The sequence below is a fragment of the Osmerus eperlanus genome, chromosome 28 (assembly GCF_963692335.1).
Source record: "Osmerus eperlanus chromosome 28, fOsmEpe2.1, whole genome shotgun sequence".
Lineage (NCBI taxonomy): Eukaryota > Metazoa > Chordata > Actinopteri > Osmeriformes > Osmeridae > Osmerus > Osmerus eperlanus.
The window spans coordinates 2,657,745-2,676,090 of record NC_085045.1 but is presented as its reverse complement, the minus strand read 5'-3'; the positions used below and the strand labels follow the sequence as shown (position 1 = coordinate 2,676,090).

Below are 18,346 nucleotides of genomic sequence, written 5' to 3'. Positions count from 1 at the left end.
CACCAATAGGAAGAGGTATGTTGTAATCTTAATGCTACTAGCATCTTAAAGCACACAAGTTGTCTTGTGGAGATTTCATGCGCCTCAGTGTGTTTGTGTACATTTGTGTCAGGTGGGAAAACAGGACATTAAGGGTTAATAGGGATGCAGCTGCAGATTATGTAGCTTTCGCGTGCTTTGTGCAGTTGACAGTTTATGTAAAGCTAACACATTTAAGGTTTGTTTTACGAGGCTTCTATTTTGCGGGTAGCATTTCTCTTTATGTTGGGGGTCAACAAAATATTATTTCAGCTAAAATCAGATCCATAGTTTAACCCACACAAGCATTCTCAACCAAATACTTTTAAAAATTAAGTTTAAATTGTACAGTCCTGTTTTTGTTACAGTGCATTGAAGATTATAGCTATATACAAAGTTGCTTGTACAAAAAATGTTAACACACCTCTGGACATATGTAGACCCAGCATGCAGTAGCAAAGGCAGCTCATCCAGTGTTGCTTCGCTGTGATTGGATAAAACCTTACTGTCATAACCACAAGATTTCCCATCACAGTAAAACTGTGTATGGCACGCTTAGTATTAAGAAGACAGTCAGTGTATTGTACAATCCCATCACCAATAGAGTGTCTTTATAGAATGCAATGTAAAACAGTGACCGTCTTGTCTTCAGGGTTCAGGGGAGGGGCTTCAACCGGATCAGACCAGGTCTGCAGTTTGTCCACAAAGTCCACGAGATAGCTGCACCAGAAGGGTCTATAGTTCTGTGTCCTGCAGACTCCAGGGACACGGAGAGGGCTGTGGCCGTGAGGGTCGTCACTGGGAGTCTTTGTCTATCAGCCAAGACATGTCGCCTGTCCTACAAACCAGGATGAAACAGCACAGATGTCATGCGGGCTGCAGCCATGGTGACTGAGGCAGGATGAACCTTCATCTGGTTGAGAATATTGACCTAGACTCCATGAACACAAGATCACAACGAGGTGATGAATGAATGGTTGAAACAGTTGGTGAAGAGAAAAGAGGCACAGTGTTTTCGTACTTGCCAAGTCGGGTTAACATCCTTCATTTTTTTGTGCGCACAATTAAAACGAGAGATAAATGCAAAACATGAGACAGTTGTTTTTACAGAAAAACAACACTAAAGAATAATACAGACAAATACTAATATCAAAGGCATTCATACATATTGTGGTCAATTGTTAATGGTGGACAAGCTACATGAAAATACATATCAGATTTGAATTATACAAACATGATGTTTTGCACTTTGGGATCTGATGTGATTCCTGTAAATTCACAATCATCTTTCAAGTTCTCTCTTAAATGTCCAGTGTTTCTCTGTCGCAAACCGTAAAATAACCCCCCCACCTCCCCCAGAATAACCAGTGTGCCCCTCGCAAGATTTCAAAAGTGGAAAATGCACTTACTCCACGTCTCTCTTCCTAATCGTCTTTCCCGACCCTAAGACCTCCGCCACGCGGGACACAATAGGGTCATAGTTCATGCTGGCCACGGCCACCACCTCTTCACTCCTATAGACGGGGCAAACAAACAAAACCAGGCGTCTGAAAGTCACCAGTCAGAGGAGGAGTTTCGTTTGGAAAGTAAGACCTCGGAAGGTAAGACCGTGTGTGTGCTGCGAGGTCAGAACCGGTAGAGGGATCGTGTTCGTCGAACCTCCCAAGCCGCATCATGTGAGTGACAGAGGTGTTCTAACACTTACTTGGTATAAAACGCCACGAACCTCAACTCGTCCAGATCACCCTGAATGACGACATCATCAAAGCCCTCCCCATAACCTGCGCAAAACAGTTTTGTTTACTATCTGTTACTCCCCAAACTCCCCTCAACATGACACACAGACTCCTAGTTCTGGTCTCACAGCTAGATGGCAGTAATGAAGCTCAAATTTTCAAACGTACAAAAGAGTTTGCAGGTCTGGTCTGGTAAACAAGTCATGAATAAACAAAGCTATAGATTAGGTCCCCACATATTTACTTAACTAGAAGTTTCTAATAGTTTTTCCCCCCATCCAAAAACTATAGTATGTTTACCTGCATAGCGTAAGCTCTTCCCAAACATGGCCGACCAGAAATAAGGCACCGTTTTAATCTCAGTGGCATTCCCCATCATGCTGAGGGCTGCCACTCTCCCTGTCGATACAACACAAAACAACAACAGTACAGAGGATGTTTTCATGACCTCCTTCCTGTTTCATGAGGTCAGAGGTCACGGGGAGCTCGGTCACGTCAACAGACCGTGGGTCTGGCCACGGCGGGGGCGTGTGCAGCTGGTGGGGTTTGGATGTGTGGGGTGCGTGGCGCTCACCATGAACATGGGCCATCTGCCAGTGAGGGATGTTCACCTTCTTGTTGCTGCGCTGAAGCAGAGGAAACGTCACCACGTCTCCTCCGGCGTACACGCCCTCCACGTTGGTCTGCATCATCTGACGGGCAGAGGAGGGAACGAGGCGGGTTTACATGGCTCAGCGTCCACAGGCCACACAGGCTATTTATTATGTTTATTCTGTTTATTGCGATACCCTTTAGCCCTATAAGGGCTAATCTTCCAGGGTTCGAACAATTAACAAATACACACATGTATGACATATATATACAGATTACAGATCAAAGAAACATAGTCATACATAATCATCACATAAAATATACAGTAAAAAAATTCCCATCTAGCTTGCGAACAAATTTAGGGGTTCTGTGAATGAAACAAACGTTCGGAATCGGTAGGGTTTTACCTTGTTGACGGTGATGAAGCCCTTTGAGTCCATGTGAACTCCGCTCTGCTTCAGGAACGCCGTGGCTGGGCCAGACCCTACAGGCCAACACACATGACACACACCTGGTTACCTGTGGTAACCTGACGTTCAGCGAACGTCTAGAAGTCGCCTGGGAAGGATGCTGGAAGGTAGAAGGTGAGCCAGCAAAGGGGAACCAGAACAATCCTGGGAGGTGTCTTAGTCCTCAGGTTTGAACTGGGGATAAACAGGCCGGTCTTTGATCCGATGTGGACGTACCTGTGCCGATGACGCACACGTCCGCCCTGAGAACCTTCCCGCTCTTGAGAACCACCTCCTTCAGCTGAGGAGGAGGCAGAAACAGCAGTTAGACCCAGCGTCTACTACGGCATTAGATCACCGCTCCGGTAATTCCTGCCCGAGTACAAAGTTCCGTTTTCTGTTGCTACTTTTGCGAAAGTAACCCTGGCAACTCTCCTGTACCAGTTCACACCCTAATGGGGGGGGGGGGGGGGGGGGTTGGTAGTAATTTCATTGCTTATCCTTTGTTTGTCGGCTGACCGTTGATAGTCTAGGTCCGACCTCTGGGCCTGCTCTATGAACGGGCCGTGGGGGCGAGAGAGAGAGACAGACAGGCAGAAAGACAGACAGACAGACAGACAAAGAGGGAGAGAGACTACTGTGCATCATGTCATGCTGTTTCTCTCACTTTCTGAATACCTGTCCATGATGACCCCGCATCTCTGACACTTCGTTCAACATGTAGAACTTCACCCTGTTCGTCTCAAACAGCTGCAAAGACACACACAGAAACACACACACACACACACACACAAACAAAGACACACACTTGTTTGCCAGAGTGAAATCTTGCCTTTCCCTTTGAGGTCTCTGTTGCTTGGGTCAGAGGATCAATCAAAGGAATGATTTGCGTGTAAAATGGTGCTTAATGCTGATGAAGGACTTTTAGAGGTGGGGTGTAAGGAACCTGATTTCCCTGGAGGAGGAGGGAGGGGGGAAGGGGTGAGGGGGGGGGGGGTGAGGAGGGGGGGGGGGGGGGAGGGGTGAGGGGGGGGGGGGTGGGAGGTCCCTACCTTCATTATGGCTTTCCCTACTTTCTCCCCAAAAGCTTTCCGGAAGGGGACGGCTTGCATCCCAATGATAGAGACGGAGTGTGCCTTGTCTGTCAGAGCCGCCGCCACCTCCATGCCTGGTTCAGGGGGCACACAGAACACACTCTGTTACCATGCCACCACAAGGCAAGTATTATGGTATTTCCTGGGTCTAGTTCAAGTAGTTAACTTAGTTAAGGCATGAAAACTTTTTTTTTTCTTTACCAACAAATGAGGTTCCCACTATGACTGCATTCTTATTGTTGGCGAGAGTGGCTATGCTGTTAGCATCTTCAGGGGTCCTGAGGTAAAACACATTCCCGACGTCCTTGCCTATGTAGTTCATGGGCTTCGGTCTTAAGCAACAAAAAAGTGCTTCGGGTCAAGACAGGAGCAAAAGTGAAAAAGCTCTACAGACAGAACTGCTCATTTCCAACAAAAAATGTAACTTCTCACTTCTCACCTGCTTCCTGTGGCCACAAACAGCTTCCTGTACTCCATCTTGAGGCCGTCCTGAAACGTCACCGTCCTCGCCTTCACGTCCACAGCCACCGCCTGAGACATCCAAACATGGCAGATTTACACAGGGGACATCTCTGAGCCACACATCAAACAGGGGGTGCCCCTCGTCCCAGGGCCCCCCGGGGGCCTGGACCCCGGAGGCCTGGCCCGCCGGAGGCCTGGCCCCCCACCTCTCACCTCCTTCTCGGTCAGCAGCTCCACGTCGTGCCTCTGGAGGAAGTCGAGGGAGCGCAGGATCAGCTGCTCCGCCGTGCTCTCCAAGGACTGACGGGAGGAAATGGTTCACGAATCAAACACACACACAGGGTTTTTTCTCCGGGGTTCGATGACGAGTGGATACGATGTAAAGACGTTTCCCAGTGTTAAATAAGTGGTCAATGGCTTGGATGTCAACGGGAAAGGGTCTTCCCTTCGTTTTTTCAGGACCCACATTAAAATTGGCCAGAAATGTTGTCTCAGGATTACAACTAAAGATCAGTTCGAATTAGACTAATACTCAACAACATGACCAAACTGCCAAAACATTTCAAGCATGAAATCTGTGGGAAAAAAGTAGCCGAAAAATACAGTAAATTATACAAATAATATGGACGGGTTGGACAGACCAACTGCTCCATCTGCAAGTAGTTTTCCCTGTCCAACTCAAACAAGGCTTGTATCAATAACACTGACCGGAGGGACATCTGTGTGGTCTCTGTGGTGCACCGTGGGTCTCTGTACAAACCTTACTCAGTTTAGTCCTGTCGTAGGGCGGGTGTTTGTCCATGGTCGCCATGACGATGCGGTCGGTGAAGCCTTCCTGTCTCAGCGTCTCGGCGCACACCAGAGCAGCCGGACCTGAGGACCCAGCAGAGCGCAGGCCCAGGGTCAACCACAGACACCAGCAGAGCGCAGGCCCAGGGTCAACCACAGACACCAGCAGAGCGCAGGCCCAGGGTCAACCACAGACACCAGCAGAGCGCAGGCCCAGGGTCAACCACAGACACCAGCAGAGCGCAGGCCCAGGGTCAACCACAGACACCAGCAGAGCGCAGGCCCAGGGTCAACCACAGACACCAGCAGAGCGCAGGCCCAGGGTCAACCACAGACACCAGCAGAGCGCAGGCCCAGGGTCAACCACAGACACCAGCAGAGCGCAGGCCCAGGGTCAACGACAGACACCAGCAGAGCGCAGGCCCAGGGTCAACCACAGACACCAGCAGAGCGCAGGCCCAGGGTCAACCACAGACACCAGCAGAGCGCAGGCCAGGGTCAACCACAGACACCAGCAGAGTGCAGGCCCAGGGTCAACCACAGACACCAGCAGAGCGCAGGTCCAGGGTCAACCACAGACACCAGTAGAGCGCAGGCCCAGGGTCAACCACAGACACCAGCAGAGCGCAGGCCCAGGGTCAACCACAGACACCAGCAGAGCGCAGGCCTAGGGTCAACCACAGACACCAGCAGAGCGCAGGCCAGGGTCAACCACAGACACCAGCAGAGCGCAGGCCCAGGGTCAACCACAGACACCAGCAGAGCGCAGGTCCAGGGTCAACCACAGACACCAGTAGAGCGCAGGCCCAGGGTCAACCACAGACACCAGCAGAGCGCAGGCCTAGGGTCAACCACAGACACCAGCAGAGTGCAGGCCCAGCCATCGTTCAACCAGTGCTGAATGATGGCCGGTGTTGGTTTTTGGGAGAGAGAGATGGAACGAGCCCCTCACCTGACCCGATGATGAGGATGTGGCTGAATCCTGTGCTGGAGTTGATGACCGCTGAACACCGCGACATGACCTTTGACCTCTTCTGGGACTGTAGATCCTGCAGGGGTCAGAGGTTACAGGTCATAGGTCACGGAGACGTTTGTGTTTATTTACCTTTAATAACACTCGCTGAATATTCGTTTTTATACCTGCTTGTTCGCTCGAATGATCACCTTGTCCTTTTCAACTCTGACCTGAAGTAAACAGATATAAGGTGTACAGTTTTTGGAGGACTTTTAGACACAGGGCAAGGCAGGGAACGTGCATGACATCAACAAGGAGGAGGGTTACCTGGAAGGTGGGCAGACTGTCCAGTCCGGGAAAGTCCTCGATGTCTCCCGTAGCGATGTTGAAACACGCTCCGTGCCAGGGGCAGCGAACATGCCCTTTTGACAAGACACCTGCAGTACGCAGGAAAAACATTTCCCACAAACAATGAATCATTATCACTGAGAGAAGATTCTAGGTATCACAGTGAAGATTAACGAAACGCAACCAATCAAATAGCTGACTCACCTTTGACGAGAGGTGCACCGTAATGTGGGCACTTGTGACCGATGGCAGAGAACTCTCCGTGCTCTTTAATCAGCAGAGCTCTGCCAGCACCCAGGTCCACCTCTCGCATCCTAAACACACACACACAGGCAAGAAGGCAAACACACACACACACACACAGGCAGGCACACACACACACACACACACAGGCAGACACACACACACACTCAGGCACACAGGCACACACACAGGCAGGCAGGCACACACACAGGCAGGCAGGCACACACATTAGAAAAAATGCTACTGCTGCAGATAAGAATACATAACATAGAAACCCTAGCATACTGCATGTGACTGGGCTAGGGTGACCACGGGGTGTTTTGAGATCTTACTGTCCGTTCTCCAGGTCTTTGACGTGACAGACGGAGGCCTCCACGTAGTCGCGAGGTTTGTGGTAGAGGCGGGCGGAGGAGTCCTCGTCAGAGCTGTGACCCAGCGCCCCGTTGGGCCGGCAGTCAGAGAACGGGCTCGCCTTTCCGTTTGGTGACATCACGTCCACTTCCTTTTCTTTCTCCAGGAGGGTTAGCTCCACTTTTACCTCAACTGTGGGACACACACACACCTCGCAGTTGAAAAAAAACACTTCTTAAACAAATATGAAACACTTCTCAAACAGATATGAAACACTACTCAAACAGATATGAAACACTACTCAAACAGATATGAAACACTTCTCAAACAGATATGAAACACTACTCAAACAGATATGAAACACTTCTCAAACAGATATGAAACACTACTCAAACAGATATGAAACACTACTCAAACAGATATGAAACACTACTCAAACAGATATGAAACACTACTCAAACAGATATGAACACTATTTCTCCCTCTGTATCTGTTTAATGATCATCGTTATTCAGCAGTCTGCCATTGCTTAAAAAGGTCTGCAGAACTGGCCTGGCTGTAGAAATGATTTAGAGCTACCCAAACTCATCAGCAACACGACGTCAGCAGCTCTATCCCCCTGACACTCTCTCCACACAGTCGCTCTACTAAGTAGAGGGCCGCTGATAGACCATTCATCATTACTTTGCAGTTCTGGGATGCTCTGCGTTCAGGGGTTTGCATGTCTACGTTTGAAGGGGCCGGTTGTGTAACTGCTTTTCACTGCAGTTCTAGCTTTATCTCTTCGGCTGAAAAAATGTGCTGACCATCCGGTTCTTTACTCTGTAATCTGTCTGGAATTTTCACCTGCTGAGCAAGTCTTAATTAAAATCAATGGAAAATCATAGAGAGAGAGCTCTATTCCCAGACTTAAAGGGGATCTTTCTTTCAAAGACACACTGCAGCGAGATATCCTACAGGATCTTTGAAAAAACATCCAGTCATGCTTTTCTGTGATGTATCTGTGATGCTACCTGTCCATTTGATTCCACATTCCAACATGAAGACAGTTTTGTGTACAGTTTGTAAAAATGCAATCAAATGTATTATTTTCACATGATTTGCTCTCCCTTTTCCATCTCAATCTTTCTTTCCCCCCTCTCTCGCTCTCTCTCTCTCCCCCTCCCGAACACACACACAGCCAAGTCAGAGAGAGACAGCTGAAATTGATAAATACCATCAGCACTTTTCCTCTTCAACTGAACAGTCTCATACCAGGACAGGACACCATCTCTTAAGTCCTAAGACAATTCCATGATCGGCTTGACCTGTGTTCTGTTCATTTGGTTAATTATCTCGCTCGGTGCTCATCACGGAGGGGTCAAAGGTCATGTCCAGAGCTTTGTAAGTTTAATTGAGTTGGACTAATTCAATCAGGGAGCCTGACTGTCCCAGCAGGGGGTCTGACTGCCCCAGCAGGGGGTCTGTACGATGCCACTCCCCCCTCAGGGCACAAACCTGGTGTCTCTGCCGCCTCGTACACAACCACAGCACTGCTGTTTTCAGTCGCTACATGTAGCCTCTGTAGCTTTCAATCATTTCAATGGTCTCTGTCATTTTCAATCGTTTCAATCGTCTTTTACGGTCTTAGCTTTGCCAAGCGACTCCCTGAGAGCAGAGAGATGCAACCCGTTAAGGAGTAGCGTCACACATATGTGATTCTGAACATTCCAACCGACTATTTTCCGATAGACAAAAACTATATGACAAATGCTATAGTATGGCTTCAAAATGTACAATTAGGAGGCTAACAAGTAACACTAGCAGGTAGTAGCATTGCTACGAGTATTATGCTAGGTTGCTAGGTAACGGAAGCTAACTAAAACTAGCTAGCTTCCGTTTTGGAAAAATAACTCACTCCTTAATAGGTTAACTAAAGACTCAACACAACGATAAACGAAGACAAACTGGCCGCCTTGTCGAAAACGTGTGAAAACACACATTTGAAACAGCCATACATTGGGACACATTTCATGCCTGTGTTTTACTACGTAATCCTCTTGAACACAATGCAATCGAGAGCATTAAAATTCCTCCTCCGCCCACCGCCATGCTACAAAGGCAGTCAGGAGAGCAGTGTGTATGACCTATATATAGAAGGCAAACAAGTGCCAATTATTACAGGATTTGGGAGGGGGGTGGATTGGAGTGATGGCGGGCGGGCGGGCGGGGGGCTGCTGGGAAGGGCTGGTGGTCACCTGGTTTGGGTTTGGAGAAGCATCCTCCCATGATGGGCCCAGGGTGGAGCCAGCAGGCCTGGTGGAGGAGGTGGAGGTGGGTCGGGGGTGGGGTGGGGTGGGACAGGGTGGGGGGTGGCGGGGCTGCGGGGGTCAGATCCTCAGGCTGGGCCGCTTGGTCTCGAGAGAACGACAACAGCGAAGGCGGGGTACGAGTTCCTGCAGGTCCAGGCCGGCCATCGTGGACATCAGCTCCTCCACATCCCCTGGAGACAAGAGGACAACACAGGGTGATCAGACCATGAAACACCTAAACATCCCACACCTCATCACAACACCGTGGTTACTGTGCAAAGAGTTTTGATGTTTTTTTTGTTGCTCTCAGTTCTGTTGACAGTGTTTGTAAGGATGTTTGGGAAGTCAGTTACTTCTTCTGTGTGGGTTGTTCATAAAGGCACAAGGATAAAACTGTAGCTAACAAGTCTAAAACTGCTACAACAGCCATCGGTATCCATGGCGCTTACGCAACCATAAACAAAACAACGACGGCGCTTTAATTGAATAGAAGAAGACGTGCGTGGTTGTCCACAAGGCTCTCAACTGTAGATAAGGCCACACAACATTGTTTCTGACGTGACAGAGGGCTCTCCGACCAACACATGAAGAAGCTTCATCAGAAAGAATAGCTGCCCTCTGTGTTGGTCTGCTCTGCTGTGAAACAACATGCCACAGAGGAAGTTAACAGCAGTGGTGGCAGCAGTAGCAGGCATGTTGCGAGCGCGGGCATTTGAGCGTGCTCATGTCCTCGTAAAGGTAGCTAGGGTTAATTAGGAACACTTTCCCACGGTCGTCGTCCCTGTTCGTGTTCATGAATGTGGCTCGGGAAAGCGTTTAATATAGGACATTGTTACACAATGTAGTAACCCATCCTTTAAGATGTCCCTCCCTCTCTCTCCCTCCCTCCCTCTCTCTCCCCATTTAAACATTTTATCATTCACATTTTAAAAGCATCTAAACAGGATGAGGCTTCGAAAACCATGTTTTTGTCTTGTGTGTGACAAAAACTGTCCTTTTTCTTCAGTGAAAAACTGTTAAATATTAACTGAATTCAGACACCGATTAACTTTCTTGTCACACCGTGTTTGGGAATGAAGTGGAGGCCCCTTGAGGCTCTGAATCCCCTTTGTTAGGTTGCCATGTTGCCCACACACCCCCGACCGCTCTCCTGGTATTTCACCCACACAATGTAACTCTGCAAAGCAGCAGTTGATAGGAATATGAATGCTATAACAACCTCTCACTAGATGGCAGGTGAAGCAGTCGACCACATTTACATTTTAGATTTACATTTTAGTCATTTAGCAGACGCTCTTATCCAGAGCGACTTACAGTAAGTACAGGGACATTTCCCCCGAGGCAAGTAGGGTGAAGTGCCTTGCCCAAGGACACAACATCATTTGACAGAGCCGGGGATTGAACCAGCAACCTTCTGATTACTAGCCCGATTCCCTAACCGCTCAGCCACCTGACTCCTCTGACTAAGTGTGGTTCCTTAGCAAACTATCCTTTGGTGACAACGAAAGCACCTACTTGATATTCAGAGCACAACATTGTTGTTAAAGTAGGGAAAAGATTGCCTGTTGAATGAATCGGTTGTTAACAAAGTCCCCGAGACCAAAGAGGAGGTGGAAAGATCTCTTTAAAGCGATCAGAGATGTTGTAAGTAAAAAAAGCCTGAGGCTAAAGGTTTTCCTGCACAAAAAAATGTGATTCCTTTGTTTACAGTATGTGTTTCTTTTGTAAAATGAGATAGCAAATTCTTTCTAAGGAGGAAGTTAGAGCATCAGGAGAGACAAACTGACATCAGTTCAAAGAAAATACTTGACTGATTTGGAAGCGTACTGTAAATGTAAACTGAGAACAGGAATGCAGAAAGTGGGAAGGCATCTTTTTAGCCGAACGTGGGCGTGAGCCCTTGCCTCAACCGCGTATCCAAATCTCCATGGCAACCATGGGATCTTCTCCTACACACGTTTAACTTTGGCGCCGTCTTTGAAGTCCGGAGAAAAGCGTGTTGTCAGACCGAATATGCCTCGGTGAATCAAACCCTTCTGTCACCCTCTCCTCTTTCTCCTGTCCTTCTATGAAGCATTTAGAGAAGTCAAAAGTAAACATATACTATTTTGTGTGATTCTATTTCAATCATTTGGCACAACTGGACATTTTACGAAGACTAAATTCAATCGGAAAAAGGCTGCCATCATTGGTCTCCAGCAAGCCTGAGATATTTGGTGCTAACCTAAAGTAGGTTAAGCAGATTTGGTCCTCACAACACATGACGCAGATCCCCGTTTCTTACTGCTGGGCTTGTCCGCAAGCAGGGCTAATAATCCCTCCTGCAAACAAGCTGTCACTTTCACTCCCTTCCACAAATGCAGTACTTTTTACTGGAATGTAGGAGGGTATTAGCCTCTTCATGACTTTCACTCGCTCCGAGTATGTATCTGTGGTACGGAAGGTGACGAGGGGAACCAGGTTAGTCTGAATACACAGCAACTTTGGAGCGCGGAGACACACAGATGCATTCAGACAACCACACAAATCTTCCAATCTCAAGGACAAAGTATTCGAGTACTGCCCCAGAGATTGCTGTCCACCGCAGCTAAAAGAACTTGTGAACTACACTTTCTGTCGTGCACACAGAGGATCCAGCGTTGCGACTCAGCAAAGGCTCCATCCATCATACCCTCAAAGATACTCTGCTACCCCCTCCCTCCTCACCCCCTCCCACCTCAGCCCCACTCCCTGCACCAAGATCACTTTATTTCCCCTGATAGAGAGCCCAGAAACAGCCCACAGCCCCCTGAGACAGAACAACCTTAAAACAAGAGCCTTCAGCACAGCTACCGGTTACTGCAAATGTACCTGTAACTTTAGCTGTTATTGTCACTGTTACTATAACTGGTCCTGTGATTGTAACAATAACTGTAACATTAAGTGTACAGTACCTTGTCATGTTACAACCGATAAAAAGCATGTAGGCCTACCAAAAGTGAAAGGCACTGTTTTACCTTAAAAAATCACTGTACTTCAGACATCATTATTTCACTGGATATGTCGTTGTCAGTTGTAGGCTAACTATATGTGTCTCAGAAATGTGTGAGTATTTGTTGAATCAGTGAATCAATCAACAAATCAATCAATCACTGAATCAACCAATCAATCAATAAATCAATCACTGAATTAATCCATCAATCAGTCACTGAATCCATCTTTTGTTTGTGAAATATGGTTGAGTAGGTGTGTCACCAACATGCTGTTATTGTTCCTTATTCAAACACCTGTTCTGCACTCTCTGGTTAAAGATTAGACCCCTGCTTGATGCAGAGCTGATAAAGTATCTCCAGACAGACTCACACCACTCTTAATGTTTGACAATGTGATAACACAATCTGTACTAGCATCCTGAGGTTTGTGAAATACCGGGACATCATCCCAGGATTGCATCAGCCTTCACTTAAGCAATAGCTATCTGGTACAAGACAATTAATATAAACAACAAATTCCAATCTGTTTCCCCTCAAACTGCATAGGCTGTTAAAGTCAAACCCACCCAAAATGGGCGTTCTTGCTATGTTAAAAATCCAGAATTACAGGTTGGTTAAAGAGATGGTTCCTGTGTAGGATTAGGAACATGCTTGAAACAGATGTTTGAATTGTCAACGGATGGAAAGAATCTGTCAAATGACTTTTTATTCCTTTCTCAAGACTACCAGTCTTACATGATGAAAGTATCAACATTGGATTATAGCTAATCTTAGATCAAACACAATTCGTTTATACATTTCTATATTTCTCACATCCAGTTTATAGTTTTCTTTGATATAAATAAATATCCTGATGTCATAGTTCTGTGTACTCCTACAGCATTGGAGGATGAAACATGCATTCACACCGCCTCGTCTGTTTCTACATCCACCCGCTGGAAGGGACGAACCTCAGGAATGTAATGAAATGTGTTTTCACCATGATCAGGATCTAGAGGTCATGTTGTTCAACTGGTTGTGGAATTCAAAGGCCAACTCTTAGTGCAGTTGGAGAGGATAAATCAGCAAAATCACGTGGCTACAGACATGCCGTACCTGCACATAGCCATGTTCACCACGTCAGTCCACACTAAATACCCACTTAGAACACTTATGTTAACCTTAGTAAACTTCTGTTATATTCGTGTAGGCGGAGGTTTGTGACAGCATTACTAGCGGATGCAGAGAGGTTCAATAGAGTTGTAGCGTCGGGTCCTTCTGAAGTTGCCTTCAGCGCTTGCCTCTCCATGATGTCATGGAAAACCTGAATTGTACCTTGGAGTGTCCACTCCCACAGGGGAGCTAGGCCCGGTGGCCACAAACAACTAGCGAATTAAAACATTTCTCAGGTGACACACACACACACAAACACACACAAGCACACACACAAGTAAACACATTATGTCCACATACACACACACAATGCAATACCAGTTATCAATATAAAGTACGTATATCATGCTGTATGTAAACAGGAAATATACAAATTAATAAATTAATTCACTTCAAATACCCTCTTTTTGGAGTCTATTTGTAGTGAATCCCACTGAGTCCTGTGGTAGAGTGTATCCACGTGTGTGTGTTTTCTTGTTTTCTCAACGTTTGAACGCTCTGTGTTTGTTACGAGAGCAGTGTGTATAAAAACACAATGCACCACTACGTCCTACTTATTCCGAGGGACTGCTAAGATCAGCGGAGCTGGACCAGAAGCCCGTACCATTAACGAGACCACTCACTCTGAACTAATTGCCACAGCACCGACACAGACGCACCACGCGTCAAAGTAAAGTATTGATTCCCACAGCATCACAAAGACAGCCAATCAGCATCCAATAGCACCCGATCATAAATTTGTCTGTGAGCAGCTGTAAACAAAAGAAGGAAGAAAAAAGAGGCTTACCCGAGTCTTTGTGGAGCAGGTGTGCCGAGTTCCAGTCCAAACTCCCCTGCTGCACCGTATCACAACCAGCCCGCCAGACTCCCTTAGAATCCCGTCCCTGCTCGGGGATTGGCTCTCTCTCCTGCCTGGAGTATTCCCTCTCTGTGCCTGCCTCTCTGCCCTCCTCCTCCGCTCTCCTCCTCCTCCTCTCCCCGCGTGATGCAGTGTCGGCAGCGGCCGGGGCTGTGGTGGGCGCTGGGTCCTCGCCGGAGAGGGGAGCTTCAGGAGGAACCGGGCTCTTGTTCTGTGAGCAGGACACACAAATGCAGCACCAAGACCCCAGTTTCTCAGCTGCATGCAGTATTGATGGACTGGCTGGGGAGATGCTCACACAGCAGGAATTCTCAAAACGTTCCTCTCACCCCTCCCCTCTCTCTCTCTCTCTCTCTCTCTCTCTCTCTCTCTCTCTCTCTCTCTCTCTCTCTCTCTCTCTCTCTCTGTCTCTCTCTCTCTCTCTCTCTCTCACTCACACACATACGCACTTACACACACACTCCCTTGCACAGCTTTGATTCTTTCAGCCTCGACTTCAGATGTCAAAGTCCTGACTTGCCAGTTTAGCCTGATCAAAGACTCGCTGGGCTCCCCCATGGCCTGCCTGCCTGTATCCCTGCCTGCCTGTCTCTCTGCCTGCCTGCCTGTCTCCCTTCCTGCCTGTCTCTCTGCCTGCCTGCCTGTCTCCCTTCCTGCCTGTCTCTCTGCCTGCCTGCCTGTCTCCCTTCCTGCCTGTCTCGCTGCCTGTCTGTGTCTGTCTGTCTCCCTATCTGCCTGCCTGCCTGTCTGTGTCTGTCTCCCTATCTGCCTGCCTGCCTGCCTGCCTGTGTCTGCCTGCCTGTCTGCCTGCCTGCCTGCCTGCCTGCCTGCCTGCCTGTCTGTATCTGCTAACTGATCTATGCACTGATCTATCTGGTTCTAGTAAATACTTACCTGACTGACCACCAATTTGCTTGCCTATGCACTGATGTAACCACTTTATGGTAATTTTCAGACTTGGTTTAGATGTTGACAAACACTTCATTTTCACTGCTCAGTTGTCCCTGCCTCATGCCCTAAACAAGATGGTGCTACTGCATGTGCTTTGCTCTTTCTGCAGTTGTAACAGTGCCACATCCCCCCCTGAACTCTGAAAAGCTTGAATGTGTTAATATCAATGAACACAATGTGATTCTCCTGCCTTAGTGTTCTACTCACTGGTCCCTCTGCTGGCCAGCTAGAGAAAAACACGAGTGTGTGTGTGTGTGTGCGTGCGTCTGCACGTGTATGCAGGTCTGTCATGTGCGTTCGATGCTGTACACTCAGCAAAGATGACCAGCTGTCTCCAAGGACAGGGTGAGGAGGGGTGGGGGTCTGTGACATCACTAGTACATCAGTCAGTTGAATTTAATTACACGAGTGCTCCGACGCACCCAGCGAGCCTGGCTCGGCTGTGCTGACTAAGAAAAAAAACAGCTCAGAGGAGTACGCCAGATGAGTGAATCATTTATGGGCCGAGATATCATAAGCTCTCTGAACAGTACTGTGAGAAGTGTGGATTTGAGACCTTCCCCCTGTAAGCTGGCAACCCCTGTGCACACATGCATACATGGGGACAGATTCATCATTTCAAATGTACGTGTTTAAAATGCACAAATATTCGATATCATCTGTGTTTTAACTGAATAAAGATACCTCGAAAGCTTTTGAATCATTTTGACCATAACTGATTATGATTTTTCATTGATTTCTTATGGTTTTATCGGACTCAAACTACAGTCAACCGACTGTCCAGTCCCTGGGCCAGAATGTGCATTAGCAAGCTTGTAAAGCCAAGTTCCTCCCCTGTAGGAAACCCAACACAGACGAGCTGCAGGACTGGAATGCTTCTCTTATTAAACTCTGAACGGCAGGACACAGAGACCCTGGCAATATCGACGTGGGTGGAATGCATCTCCTCTGTGCAATTACTCTTAGCTATGGCAATGCTGATTCAAAGCCCGCAAGACTGTCTGTCTCTTCACTGGGTCACCTTACGTAGCTCCTTACTGATCTTTTCGATTGATCGGCTGTGAGCAAAAGCACTCTCTTTTATTCTTATCGTATTTTGTTCATTCATGTTTGTGCATCCTCTATTCGTCAACAGTGCACTCTGAAGCAGGACAACCGAAAGATAAGTAATTAAGAAGAATGTTAATGAAACACATATTGACCAAAGGGTTAAAGCAATGACTTCATTACTAAATGAACTAAAAACAATTAACTGAAAAAGGGTTTCATTGCAGTTTCAAGTCAAAAATACTTTATCCATAATCAACATCAAAATACACCATTATGGCTCCAGAACATTTCAAGGTGACTGAGTATCAAACACCTTTACAAATCAGACCTTTAACACAACCTGAAATCACACCACAAACCATATATCTGTGTTCCCCATTTATCTCTCAGGTGTTCAAAGCTGCAAAGCACAATCTATAAGAGCTCAGTCCTGAGGTAGTGCTGTGTCCTGGGCTTCCCCTGGGGGGAACTGGGCAGGGTGGGGGGTTCCCGGTCGTGGTCGCCCATACACACCGCCACAAAGAACAGCGTCCCTCCGATCACCAGCGCGAGCCCGGCGAACCAGCCGGAGAACATGGCCTCCCCGAACTCCCAGCGCGGCACCACATCAGGCAGGCCCTCGTTCCAGAACTCCACCACGGTCACGTAGGCCACGATGGAGACGGGGGCCAGGGTGGTGAGGCCCGACACCCAGGAGAGCAGCCCGCTGAGGATGAGCAGCCCCCTCTTCAGCCCCTGCCTCCCCGGGCCCAGCTCCACGCCGTCCAGCCCCGGGAAGGCCACCACCACGGCCAGCGCCCCGGTGCTTATGGACACCAGCATGAGGACCCTGGAGGCCAGCAGGTCCACGGGCAGAGCCATGATGGAATCGTAGGCCTTGCACTGCACCCCTACCTCCTCGGTGAAGATACAGGTGTGCCAGAGGCCCGAGTACCAGTTTTCCACCTCGTTCAGTTCCGAGTTCATGGTCTTCCACAGGGGAATGAAGGTGGTGATGAGGGTGGTGACCAGACCTCCGAAGGACACAAACAGAGCTGTCCTCTGCATGATTTTGGTGGTCAGGAAAACCATCTTCAGCCTCTCTCTCTCCCTGTCTCACACGCCTTGCACGCTCTCTGTCTCTCTCCCTGTGTCTCACACGCCTCGCACGCTCTCTGTCTCTCTCCCTGTGTCTCACACGCCTCGCACGCTCTCGGTCTCTCTCCCCAGTGCTGCGTCCCAGTCAGAGTGCAGGTGGAGAGTGATAGAACCGCCCCTGCCCTCCTCCTCAGGTAGCTGTCCCCCGCCCGCTCGCCCGCCCGCCAGCCCACCCCGCCCAGCGTCTTAATAAAACGCACAGGAAGATAAGCCCAGCTCTGTGCCATTACAACAGACATACTGTTTTGGCGTCGTGATAAATATCGTTGCGGAGAACAATGGGCACTGTTTTTAAATGAAACCAGATATGTCCAGTGGGAATCTGGGCTGAGGGTGGACGCAAGTAGCCTCCGATAAATGGAACAGGAGCCACTTGGGTATGAAGCAACAAACAAAACCAGGAAGGGCCAATAACTCTCCCAGGGGTGGTCAGACAGGTGGTCAAAGTCTTTTAAGTCTGTCCACCACTGCCTCTTGCAGTAATTATCATTTCCAATTATTTGCTGATGTCACTGACGTGGCTTTATGAGTTTGGGTCATTACTGCAGTCAAGGTTTCCTTTTCCTCCTTTGAGAAAATCGGATTACCTGCCAAGTGTCTCAAGTGTCCAGACCATGAATGGTTCCTTGTGCTCACAGCAATCCTGCTTACAAAGGACCCGACACTTAGTCGAAGGTCCTCCGTGAGTTTTCTAAGATATCTGATTTGTAACTGGCATTGAAGAAGAAACTTAATCTTGGTTTTCAGCCTTGTCCTTGTTAACTTGAACACATGAATGCAAAACATCTTCTTCACGAGTAACAAAATGATTTAGAGGTACATGGAACAGAAGTTACAAAGAAGATTTGGAATTAGCAATCCGATCACTCTTAAAAAGCAACAGCTGGGTGTGTATGCA

The 18,346-nt window shown here is 48.1% G+C and overlaps 2 protein-coding genes across 3 annotated transcripts; both read right to left on the bottom strand.

Annotated features, from left to right (window-relative positions):
• Window positions 1–180: 180 nt before the first annotated feature.
• Window positions 181–14,621, bottom strand: LOC134015316 (apoptosis-inducing factor 3). 2 transcript variants are annotated; one of them, XM_062454758.1, is made up of 21 exons: window positions 14,239–14,621; window positions 9,274–9,518; window positions 7,018–7,228; window positions 6,647–6,756; window positions 6,422–6,531; window positions 6,280–6,324; window positions 6,092–6,188; window positions 5,111–5,223; window positions 4,564–4,650; window positions 4,328–4,419; window positions 4,090–4,220; window positions 3,847–3,962; window positions 3,473–3,544; window positions 3,032–3,095; window positions 2,753–2,829; window positions 2,329–2,446; window positions 2,055–2,153; window positions 1,724–1,799; window positions 1,428–1,532; window positions 1,040–1,060; window positions 181–856 (listed from the first exon to the last, which is right to left on the bottom strand). In XM_062454758.1, exons 2-21 carry the CDS (start codon window positions 9,302–9,304, stop codon window positions 814–816), a joined length of 1,818 nt encoding a protein of 605 aa, XP_062310742.1. In that variant the 5' UTR covers window positions 9,305–9,518; window positions 14,239–14,621; the 3' UTR covers window positions 181–813. The 2 variants fall into 2 exon arrangements, with proteins under 2 accessions (XP_062310742.1, XP_062310741.1); XM_062454757.1 differs by lacking the exons at window positions 1,040–1,060; window positions 14,239–14,621 and adding an exon at window positions 12,261–12,344.
• A 2,020-nt stretch (window positions 14,622–16,641) lies between these two features.
• On the bottom strand, window positions 16,642–17,418 carry cldn26 (claudin 26). Its single transcript, XM_062454938.1, has one exon. The coding sequence runs from the start codon at window positions 17,380–17,382 to the stop codon at window positions 16,726–16,728; it is 657 nt and encodes a 218-aa protein (XP_062310922.1). The 5' UTR covers window positions 17,383–17,418; the 3' UTR covers window positions 16,642–16,725.
• Between the last annotated feature and the right edge of the window lie 928 nt (window positions 17,419–18,346).